The sequence below is a fragment of the Globicephala melas genome, chromosome 17, assembly GCF_963455315.2.
Source record: "Globicephala melas chromosome 17, mGloMel1.2, whole genome shotgun sequence".
NCBI classification, from domain to species: domain Eukaryota; kingdom Metazoa; phylum Chordata; class Mammalia; order Artiodactyla; family Delphinidae; genus Globicephala; species Globicephala melas.
Genome location: NC_083330.1, coordinates 64,662,254 through 64,674,687, shown reverse-complemented (window position 1 = coordinate 64,674,687; position 12,434 = coordinate 64,662,254). Strand labels below are relative to the sequence as shown.

Here is a 12,434-nt window from a genome sequence, read left to right as displayed (position 1 = left end):
TTGTCTGAAGGAGAAGCAAGACCAGCCATAAAAAGCGAGTCCATGGCCTCCCCATGGCGTGACTCCAAACCCAGCCTCCATGACCGCTTTCAGACTCTGTCTCCATGATGCCTGCAATCCCCATGGCCAGAGGCAATACTGTGTTTTGTTTTGTTTTGCTTTGTTTTAATTAATTAATTAATTTTATTTTTGGCTGCGTTGGGTCTTCGTTGCTGCATGCGGGCTTTCTCTAGTTGCGGCGAGCTGGGGCTCCTCTTCCTTGCGGTGCGCGGCCTTTTCATCGCAGTGGCCTCTCTTGTTTGCGTAGCACGGGCTCTAGGAGCGCGGGCTTCAGTAGTTGTGGCACCCGGGCTTAGTTGCCCCGCGGCATGTGGGATCTTCCCAGACCAGGGCTCGAACCTGTGCCCCCTGCATCGGCAGGCGGATTCTCAACCACTGCGCCACCAGGGAAGCCTCCAATACCGTGTTTTACACAATTGGAGACAGAATTATAAAGCAAACGGGAGAGAGAAATGTGTGCTTTCCTTCGTGTGGGTTTTTATGGAATGAGAGGGATCAGACCAGGGTCCCCTGGTGAGGCACAGTGGGACAGAGAGGAGAGGACACTGCCCGTGAGATGTGTGGGCTGGAAAGAGGAATGTGGAGTAAACGAAAAGGAATCACAAAGGGAGGGAGATACCAAAGGAGCAGTGTTCCCAGGTTTTCTTCCCCCCCTCCACCCGGCAGGGGTTGGGTGGGACAGCCTAGTATTTTTCACATATAGGTGCTGTTTTAAATACTTTCACACATTCAATTCCTCAAATAATTCTGAAGGAAAAGAGCAGGATATGATGGAAGAGGGTAAAAGGGAGCGAGTAAGAAGGTTTCTCTGAGGAAGTGCTTAAGTATGAGCCCTGGAGGTTGACTGGGCTTCACAGGAGAAACATGAAGGGGAAAAGCAGCCCTGACAGAGGGAACAGCATGGAGGTGGCTAGGAGGCACAGAGGAGCCTGGTTTCTTTGAGGCACTTGAAAGGAGACCAGCGTGCTTGGAACACAGTAAGGAGGAAGAGCACGTGAGATGTAGGACTGGAGAGGTGTCAGGGCTTGAACTTGGAGGAACTGTCCACCGTGTTAAGGACTTAGGATTTTATATTAGTTGAAGCTAAGATCTATCAATTTTGTGAGAAAGCTGTCCATCCCTTGACTTTGGAGATTGGGAAAGTGGCCTATCCCTAGGTCCTATAACAGTTAGAAGCAGAGCAGGGATTTGAATTTGGATAATTTGATTTAAAGTCAAGGGATTTTGCAAAATGTATTCTCATTCCCCTGGGTCCATGCGGTAGGAGCCAGGTGTCCTCCAAATGCAGCAGCCTCAATTCACTTGTATTTAAACTGAGGTCAAGACCCTCTACTGGGTGGAAAAAAATCCCCTTTGCCTCCAGCTTCCCAATATTCAAATCCATCACCTGTCAGAGTCACCTACCAGGAGGTCCGCCATTTTCTCCAGCATGTTGGACCAATGTAGCCTAAACGTCTGGTCTCCCCAAGAACTGATGAAATAGACACAGGGCTTCTTGGCCTCGAACGGCAAATAGTTGTAATTCCTGGGAAAACACATTAGGTCTGGAAGTTAGCTGGTGATCAGTGTTTTTCAGACAATCCCAGTAACCTGTTCATGTTTGTATGTTCTGGGTGGGTTGGGGGAAGGGTGATGACAAAATAGTCAAACTATTAATTCCATCCTTAGCCTTTACTTGGGGATCCATAGACAATAAGCAACGAACTGTTATATGGCTACAGCGGTGAGGTAATAACAGCTACCACCCTCTGACCCAGGGCGAAGTTTAGAAATGATCTCACGAGAGGGAAGGCAAGCCCTCTTCAAGGAGAAATTCTCTTTCCAATTGAGAGAAGAGAGAAAGGAGAAAAACTAACATCTTTTTCCTTTTAATGTCTATATGCTGGGCCCTGACTGTGTAAGGATCAACCGAGATAACAGATGTGAATGTATTTTATAAACTGAAATCGCTAGAGAAATCTAAGAGGGTAATAATATTAATGAAGATGAAGTCATGTGCTTCAAACTAAACGTCAGCATCCCATGGCTTGCCGTCCATTCATCCATCCATACAAAATGTATTGTTGCTGGGCATTGGTGCCGGTAATGCAGATGACCTGCTTGACTAAGCAGGGACGAGAGGGATGGCAAAGTAGCTGGAAGGGGAGCTGTGGAGCCAAAGAGAATGGCTGATGGCGATGGTTGGATGTGCTTAAATGATAAGAAAAAAAGTTAAGAGGATGAGACTGAAGACAGAAAAGAAGGAACTAACCAGTAGAATTCAGTTCCCAAGGAGGAAAGGGATGGATGTGAAAGCAGGCAAGATGGGAGAGGTGTAGCAAAAAGCTGAAGTTCCCTGCCTAAAGACAGCGATATTCTTAACTAGGTTTGCCCTCAGCCGCCTGTAACTGTCCCATACACACCCGGGTCTGTGTGAAGAGAAACGTGGAAGGCAGGCCAGTCTTGTCATGGAGGCAACAGACAAATTGTGTGTGTATGTGCATGTGTGTGTATGTTGTGTGTGCACATGCGTGCATGTGTGTGTGTGGTGGTCTATTAGAGAATCTTCCAGTTCAGCCGCTGCCACCCTGGCTTGCCACTATGGACAGAGCCTCGATATAGTGACAGGAATATAAAGCCCCAAAACACCAGCATGGCATCGTGGTCTCTTCGAGCCAGCCTGTCAGGACTAATGTGAGGTCCATCTGAGGGTTCCATAGAGCTCTCATTTCCTCTCAAACCCTTCCCACACTACATCCCCTGACATCCCCTCCAACAGTCAACAACGGGCTAGTCTAACAAGGTGGGGATGTTTTCACTGCCAAAAGGATCCCGGCGAAAGGATGCAGAGTACCAATGAGAGTCTCATAAAAGCCTCCCAGAGCTGCAGATCCCGTTCATTGATGTCCTCAGTTTCGAGACTGGACAGAGAAGCCATTAAAGGGCTGGGAAGTTTGGGGTCCTTTTTGGTGCGTGTAAAGGAGGGTGGCTGCCAGGGACCCATAAAAAAGACCCCAAAGAAGGTGGTCTGTGGGAGGGGGAGGGTGGTCCATGGGAGAGACGGGATTTAGAAAATGTAGGCCATGCTCAAAAATTATTATTTTCACTTACTGCTTCCTACTTTGTCCCAGACAGTCGCTTTCTGTCCCTTAAGCTCGTTCTCGCCCTTTAGGATGTCCCCCTTGTTGTGACCTTTCCCAACTCTTCACCCCCTCCACTGCCCCCCTCTACCCACATAGTACCCTGTGCCCAACCCAGTTATAGCATGTGCTTAACTCATTCAGAAACAGTTATGAGCTTCTACTATGTGCCTGGCATGGAGATGAGCAGATCCAAAGGTGAACAAGACACAGTCCTTTGCCCTCAGGTACTCACAGTCTAATAGGGAGACAGACTAGTAAAAATATCTTAATGCAGTGTGATTAGTGTTTGATGCAGGTGAGTAGAGAAGGTCCAAATAAGACTTGGGATTCAGGGAAGGGAACTTGAACTTAGTCTTGAAAGGTAACGGAAGCGAGCAGTTCTGAGGAGGGTGCTTGTTGCCTCTGGCAGAAGGAAGAGCGTGTTCAAAGGCCCAGACACGGCAAACCACAGGACCCATCTGGGGAATGGCGGTGCGGGAACGCTGGGGTTTGGGGAATACCCAGAGGTTATCGTAGAGAAGTGGGTAGGGATCAAATCAACAAAATATGTCCCCTGGGCTTCCCTGGTGGCGCAGGGGTTGAGAGTCCGCCTGCCTTTGCAGGGGACAAGGGTTCGTGCCCCGGTCCGGGAAGATCCCACATGCCGCGGAGTGGCTGGGCCTGTGAGCCATGGCCGCTGAGACTGCGCGTCCGGAGCCTGTGCTCTGCAACGGGAGAGGCCACGGCAGTGAGAGGCCCGTGTACCGCAAAAAAAAAAAAAAAAAAAAAAATGTCCCCTGAAATTAATTCTGAAAGCCACAGACAGCGAATGTATAATGTCAATCAGGGGACTGGGGAGTTCAGATAGACAGTTCGGTGAATTTCTTGAAACAGATCCAAGCCAGGTAAGAGGTGTTTAAAATAATTGAGGCCAAAGGTGCTGACAGGCCAGATTCAAGAAATGGCAATAGAGGACACACTGGAGAACTCGAATTGACCAGACTTCATCACTCATTGGATACGGGTAGGAAGGGAAAAGTGAACACTTGCCAACTTTCTGATTTGTGGCTCGGAGGATGCAGACAATGTTATGACCAGTCTCTGAGATGGGAAAGATAGGAAAAGGGGCAAAGTTGTCTGTGAAGACAATGAGTCTGGTGAATAATCCAGGGACCCCCAAATGGAGGTGTCTGGACCTGCTGCTCAGGAAAGAAGCCCATCTGGGGAAATAGATGTGAGAGTCATTATTCTAACAGTGGTCGGTAAGCCATGGGTTCGTGCCCAGAGAGAGAAGAGCGAAGATTGAAGAGAACTAACGATGTGGTTCCCATCCCCTCACATGTGAACAGGGAGAGCAATGTTCTCTTATGACAATCCAGTGAGATCGTATTTTTTTACTCATGGCATAAAGCTCAGAACACAGAAGAATCTCTCTACATGTGGCTTTCCCTTCTCATAAACCATTTGGTTGACATCACTTTCTTAAGACAGTTCTATAATTTCACTTCTCTTTGCATGTTGAAATGTTACTTGGATTAACGATCAGTGATGGCACGTGTAGGTGCCCCAGCAGTTTTCTGAAACGGTCTTTTCTGGTGGCTGACGCTCATTTTTGAGTTCTTCAGTTTGATGGTGGGCAAAAATAAGATAATAAATCATGTATCTAATAATTCCACCAACTTGAGTTTACATTATATTCAGATGACTATAACAACTGTTAATAGGATTTGGGATTGAAATTTTAACATCTGACCTTCCTACCTTGTTATGCTTCAAAGTTATAGAATGAATGGAGCTTCAGATACGATAATAATAACCATCACCATTGCTCTGCCCTTACATGAATCCCCTGGATGTGTCGTTTGGAGAGCTGTCAACATGTTACTAAGAATTCAGGAGAGTGGCACTTACCATGTTGCCCTTGTTTGCACTTTGTTCTTTTTTTTTGCAGTACGCAGGCCTCTCACTGTTGTGGCCTCTCCTGTTGCAGAGCAACAGGCTCCGGACGCGCAGGCTCAGTGGCCATGGCTCACAGGCCCAGCCGCTCTGCGGCATGTGGGATCTTCCCGGACCGGGGCATGAACCCGTGTCCCCTGCATCGGCAGGCGGACTCTCAACCGCTGCGCCACCAGGGAAGCCCTGCACCTTGTTCTTATAAGTAAGATAAAGAATGTTTCCAGTTTTAGGGAAGAACTGAATCAAATAGTCCCAGAAATTGGTCAAGCTTCTACTGTCAGAAACCCTGGCTACTCTCACCTGCTGTGTCTCCTACCTGTTCCCTTCTGTCACGAGTGGCTTCTCGGGGTGAGTGGTGGAGACCATGGGCATGGCTGCGTCCCCTTCTCCTTCATGCAGCAGTGGAAGGGCATCTTCTTCAGCTGGGTCAACTGAGTTCTTCCTATTCCCATGATGCGATCCCCCATCAATCAAGTTCCCAAAGTTACCTGAAGAGCCAGTGGCAAGGGGAGAAGGGCCAGGTGTCAATAGCAGAATCAGGCTGCTTGGCAGAAAGGATCCAAGTTTATGTCTTCCCAGGGCAGGGAAATAAGCTCTCAGTATGAAGGTAGAGTGATGGGCAGACCAAAGAAATAAGATTAACAATGACACTAAGCCATCATCAACATACATCTTAGGGTTTTTTTGTAAAAATTACTTAAGTTACAAATTAACTGGATTCCATCTCCATTTCCTTCTGCTCCACTGATGGAGAACTTCCCAAATATAAATCAAGACCTCCTCTGATGGAATGCTCTTTCTTGGAGTGGTTTTCCCAGATGTACATCAGTCCAGGAAGATTGCTGGGAGTTATAATAACAGCACCTATTATATGTGTGGCATGTTGCATGCATTAACTCATTAAACCCTTGCAACAGCTCCATGAGGAGTTATCATTATTTCCATTTTATAGACGAAGAAACTGAGACCCAGAGCAATTAAGGGAACCAGAATTAGTAGTCCAAGTCTGTCTGAATGCAAATTATACTCTTAATCCTTTTTTTAAGTATGAAAATAAATCTATCCCTTACATATTGACACCAGAGTGGATAAGGATTTATTCATTTCTTCCTGAGGTGCAAACCTCCAGCAGAGTGCTACCATCTTCACGTAACACATGAATTCATTTATTTAAGAGGTAGGTATAAAGTTCATGTCATGTGCCAGGTGCCGTGCTTGTCTGCACTTACCAATAGAAACTTCAAAGCTAATGGGTTTATCTCCAATCCTCCGGTCAATCATGGTAGCTTCAAAAAATGCTCCAAAGAGTAAAAATTCCTCTTGTTTTTCTGGTACAATCTATAGAAAGAAAAAAATACATTAGACAGGGCTGGCTCTTTTTTTAGCAGGAGGAAGCTGAATTAGTGATGCCAACCCGGTCCAAGGTAATTTATAGAAACTTGAGTCTTGGTGTCAGCCTGAAATGGCACATAGTTTCCCCTCTAATCAGACTGGCAGAAACCAGGACCTACAAATTGCAAATCCAAATTCAGCCATTTATCTAGAATGATGTAGTGTCCACCTCCTGAGCTTCAACCTTACAATCAAATTTCCTTTTATTTTAAAGGTAAGCTTGGTATACCTATCTTTCTAAGAGGTTGATTGTTCAAGGAGCATGGGTAGCTGGGATACCACATGACACAGCATCACATCTCTGAGCGAAGAGGCTGAATGAGCTGGATTTATAGTCTGTTCTTTCTGGTTTTACCCTTGGACTTATTAAACTCAACAGAAAAAGCAATACGGTTCATTTAAGAAAATAAAGCAGTCGTGGCTTCATAGATTAAGAGCTCCCTTCAATCAAGAGCCCTGACCTCTGTTCCTCTCTCTTTTTTGAGACCCTTCCTTCACACACGAGCCTCCTGTGCTGTTGGCATCAGCAGGAAATGTTTCTGTTGACCAGAAAATGTGGGACAGGGTGGGGACCTAGTGCTGGCTCTTAGTCACAGAGCACACACCACTCCCACCTGCCACCACTGTGTCCCTTGGCTGTAAGCCAGCCCCTTATCGCGCCTTCATGGGGCCAAGTTTACTATCTGGGAGGAGGTTAAAAACCACTCAGAGACCTGAAGGGAATGGAGGCCACAGAGCCTGGAAGAGGGACAGCAGGTTCCAAGGCCAGCCAATCCCCTCTTCAAATCCCAACTCTGCTACTTCCTAGCTGTTGACTTTGGGCAAGCCATGCCCATTGCCCGGGTGTCATTTTCCTTGTCTGTGAAATAAACATCATAGGAGGACCTACACGGGGAAGAAATGAGATCATCCATGTGCAATACCTATTATAAAGCCTACTCATATCAATGCTGCAAGTGGCAGTCCCCATAAGTATTTCAACTATAATTCATGTCTTAATCCCACCCACCCTTCAAGGTCCAACCCAAATGCCTCTTCTTCTGCAAGCATCCACTGACTCCCTGAGTTAGAAAAATGATGATGGTAATGTTTACAGAACTCTTAATATGTGTCAGATGTGGTATTAAGAATTTTACCTACATTACCTCATGTAATTCTCATAACTATCCTAGGAGGGGGATCTTTCTATTATACCCATTTAAAGATGAAGACACTGCAATTCCATGAAAGATTAAGATATCTGGCCAAAGTTACTAAACATGACTAATACTTATTGAGCACTTACTATGTGCCAGGCTCTGTTCTAATAAGCACTTTGTTGTATTAATTCATTAAATCCTCACTGTGAGCCGATGAAGTAAAGGTTATTATTGGAAATAAACCTAAGGAGCTTATGTCACTTGCTCAAAGATTCAAACAGAGGGAATGTTTGTCCAGAGGCTGGGGCAGTAACCACTGCACCATACTGCCATGTCTTAAACCCAGCTGTCTTACTTGGGAGCCCAGCATTTTAATCATTATACTGCACTCACTCCAGGAAATAATAGCACTTTCTCTGTCCCTACTTATCACACTTATCACTTTCCACTTCCTGTATATTTATTATGTCTTATCTCCCTTTCTATAACCATAAATTTCATGGAGTCAGACTCTATTTTTATTCCTTCCAATGCTGAGGATTTAAAAATGAATACAAAGTTTGACCTAAGGGAGAAAATCTTTGATGGTGGTGATGAGGGTGAGTTTTGAAAGCCAGCAACATGGGATTTCATTTGTCCAGATATGCAATGAGAGTAAGGCTGCAGCAAAGGAGATTAGAGCTGGAGGACCCTGGAGAGCTAAAAAAGAAGAAGATGCTGCAGAAAAAGGATGTTACCACGTTGGTAAGGGCAAACTCTGAGCTGTTGAGACTCTGGGAAAAGGAGGAGCCCAGTGTGGTGGTTTTAAAATATGTCCACAAATTCTTGGAAAATCTTCCCCTTAAAAGGTGAAGGCTAATTCCCCCCCACACCCCTTTCAGCATGGCCTGGACTTGCTGCTCATTTCTAACAATTAGAATGTGGCCTAAATGTCAGGGTGTGACTTCCATGGATGTGGTCATAAAAGACATAGCAGTTTCTGCCTTGCTCTCTCTTGGATCACCCACTCTGGGGGAAGTCAACTTCCATGACGACACTCGAGCAGCCTATGGAAGGGTCCATGTAGTGAGGAACTGAGGCCTCCTGCCCACAGCCATGTGAGTGCCCCATGTTGGAATTAGATCCTACAGCTTGAGTCAAGCCTTCAGATAACTGCTGCCCCTACCAACATCTAAATGGGAACCTCATGAGAGATTCTGAGCCAGACCCACCAAGCTAAGGTATTCCCAAGTTCCTCACCCACAGAGGAAATAAACATTTGTTTATTTCATGCTGCTAAAGTTGGAGGTAATTTGTTATACAGCAATAGATAACTAATAAACACAGCAAGGAACTGACCACAAACCAGAAAGTCAAGATTAAGAGAGGAGGGAGAAGAAATAAGGGTTTGAATGAAATAAAAGTTTGAATGAAATAAGGGTCTGAATTTTCCCCCTCAGACCACGCAATAGCCAAGATGGCCCCCTGGCCTTGTAGAAAAATGGATGCTCTACCCCACAGAAGTTCCCTGTCACCCTGGCTTTCTGCTAGACTTGACTTTTTCAGATGACCTCAGCAAAATACCTTGAAGATATTGACTTAGGTTAAAGAAATCTTCAACTAGCCCCTTTCCACTTTGCAATCTCTGTTTAGAAAAGAATGGGACATTCAACAGGGACAGATACAGGGGATATCAGTTTAGGTGGCCACTAAGCTACCCACAATTTTTGGCAAAGTCCAAAAAAAGTCAAGCAGGGTGGAGAGCTCTGAATAACCTTCCCCTGGTGGTGGGAGTAAACCAAAGAAACACACTGGTAACCACAGCAACAGCAAAGGTATTACCTGCTCACCATGGATGTGCTAAGAACTCTGTGGACCATTTTACAACTATTCCCTCATTCACTCCAGGAGATGCCTACGACAGAGGGACCATTACCACCCCATTCTGTTGATGAGTAAACTGAAACACGGAGAGGTGTTAGTATCAGAGCCATGAATAGGACCAATCCCCAAGATTTCCAACCCTGAGCTACAACCTCTCCCCCGCACTGTTCCTTAAGATTTATTAGCTCCCAGCAGTAAAATTAAGTGGCTCTTCCAAAGCTAAGGTGACCCACATACTAAAAATCCTTCCATCTGTCTAGTCTCTACCAGGAATGGACAGCTCAGGAAGACTGGCCATTACCTCCCTTCCCCATCTAAAATTATTGCCTGGATGACCTGAGAAACACACTCCCAGAGGTAGAATCATCCAAGCTATAATCTACCCACCAAAACATAAAATTCCTTCGTTTGCAACTACAAAGTACTATTGCTGAACTAAACAACTGAGAGGATATTCATGGTTTGTATTCCTCTTGGAGCCCCAGATCTCTCTACCATAACACAGAACTGGGCTAAAAGATGCTGCTGTGCATTATGTTGAGTCCCAAGCAAAGATAACAATTCCTTCCAGCTGTGATTTCCCCACAGCCATGGGGGTAGGGTGGGCAGGAGAATAGGTTTCTCACTTTCTTTCATCCCACAGCTTGTCACCCACTCTTCTTCCTCTTCATCCCTCATTGCACATTATCTCACATCCAGAGCGTACGCTAAGCTCACAAAACTAAACAAAATTAGGCCACGGATAGACTTCAGTCCATCACCCCACCACCTACTCCCACCAGCTCCCCCAGAGCACTTTTATTTCTCTTTTACTTTGGTTGCCATGGGAATCCGTACTTGGGGGGGACGCGGATGGAATGTATCATGAGCAGATGGCTGTGATGTGAGCAGGAAGAGGCAGAGGACCAGCCCTGGAATACAGGGCTGAGCCAACACGTTTTGCAGGGGCAGTGTCACCTCTGCAGGTCTTTGGAAGCCTGTGGCAGGTGCTGTCCCTGCTCTGGGCTCAAATCACAGACGCGGTGGAGCAGCGCTCAGACCTACCTCCAGGGGCGCATCGAAAGGCTCCACCTCGACCTCTGTTGAGTTGGTTTTGTCTGAAGCCTGCTGGGCTTTTCCATCAGTTTCGTCACCCTTGTCTTTACTTGAGCCTTTGGAAGATTTGGAGTCTTTGTCCTTTGAAGACAGCTTGAGCTCCTTGAGAGCCTTGGAGAATTTAAACTCCTGTGTCCCTCCCGAGAGGATCTCCACAGCAATCTCCACCAAAATTCTGCCCCTGAACGACACGCCTTCTCTGAAACCTTCATTCAGTTCCTGGTAGTCTTCCATCAGACTTTGGTTCCTGGGTGAGCCATACAGGTTAATCCAGGCAGGTCCGAATGTGGGTAGAAAGCCTGTAAAGATACCAAGCTTCAGTCGCCTAGTTATGCTTTCAAGCTGTGGCTATTTTTTGCTTTATGAAAATTGTGCACATTCATTTAGAAATGTAAAATATAAAGAAAAGACAAGCGAAAATATTTACAGAATATCCTGTCACGGGGAGTTCCCTGGTTGCCTAGTGGTTAGGATTCTTGGCTTTCACTGCCATGGCCCAGGTTCAATCCCTGGTTGGGAAACTGAGATCCCGCAAGTTTTGGGCATGGCCAAAAAACAAAGCAAAGCAAAACCAAAAAGAATATCCCGGACTTCCCTGGTGGCACAGTGGTTTGATCCCTGGTCCGGGAAGATCCCACATGCCGCGGAGCAACTAAGCCCGTGTGCCACAACTACTGAGTCTGTGCTCTAGAGCCCGTGAGCCACAGCTACTGAGCCCGCGTGCCACAACCACTGAAGCCCACGTGCCTCAACTACTGAAGCCCGCGTGCCTAGAGCCCGTGCTCTGCAACAAGAGAAACCACCGCAATGAGAAGCCTGCACACCGCAACGAAGAGTAGCCCTCGCTTGCCGCAACTAGAGAAAGCCCATGCGCAGCAACAAAGACCCAACGCAGCCCAAAATAAATTAATTAATTAATTTTAAAAAAAAGAATATCCCATCACCAAAAGCCACAACCACCATTTTGCTACAATCCTTTCTAGTCTTTCTTCCATGCATGTCTACGCTTGTCCACAATTGTAGTAAGACTATGAATGCCAACTTGCTTCCTCATCTGTTCACTCATTGATCAAACATTTATTGACTCCTAACATGTGCCAGGCATCATGGTAGACACAAAACACAGAGCCCAGTAGAGAATAAAGCAGATACAAACATTAAACAAATAAATATTCACATCACATTACAAATGCTATGAAGGAGGTGTATCTTGGGCAGCAAGGACAAAATACAGGCTGGTGTGGCGTGGAGAGAGGAATTAGGCAGAGAGAGAGGAGAGAGAGTTCTGGGCAGAGGGAAAAGCACACGGCAGTTGGAAAGGGGCTTGGAGATAGAAGGAACTGGAAGAGAAAGCCAATGTGGCTGGAGTCCAGAGAGTGAGCAGGTGAGAAGAGTTTGGAGAGGTGAGCGGGTCTCCGGAGGCTTGATAAGGATTTTGGACTGTATCCTAGAAATTATGGGAATATTTTAGAGGGGTTTAAGCAAAGATGTGACCTAACCGGTTGTGTGTTTTTAAGGTCACCCTGGTTGCTATGTGACGGGTTCTAAGGACAGACGTGGGCCGCTATATGTAAAATGGGTAACCAACAAGGACCTACTGTACAGCACAGGGGACTCTGCTCAATGTTATGTAACAACCTACATGGGAAAAGAATTTGAAAAAGAATAGGTACATGTATATGTATAACTGAATCACTTTGTAGTACACCTGAAACTAACCCAACATTGTTAATTAACTATACTCTGATATAAAATAAAAAGTTAAAAAACAACTAAATAAAGTGCTAGGGCAAGTCCCGAATCAGTCATCTTCAAAGGTGGAAACAGA

General features: G+C 45.9%; 1 protein-coding gene across 1 annotated transcript in view; it reads right to left on the bottom strand.

Moving 5' to 3' along the window:
- The window catches only part of FER1L6 (fer-1 like family member 6), a 177,164-nt gene that overhangs the window by 91,376 nt on the left and 73,354 nt on the right, over positions 1-12,434 (bottom strand). Inside the window, exons 11-14 of the mRNA XM_030875740.2 lie at positions 10,556-10,905; positions 6,347-6,455; positions 5,434-5,605; positions 1,465-1,585 (exon numbers count right to left, since the gene is read on the bottom strand). Coding sequence (XP_030731600.1) covers positions 1,465-1,585; positions 5,434-5,605; positions 6,347-6,455; positions 10,556-10,905 — 752 coding nt within the window. The remainder of the gene's footprint in view (positions 1-1,464; positions 1,586-5,433; positions 5,606-6,346; positions 6,456-10,555; positions 10,906-12,434) is intronic.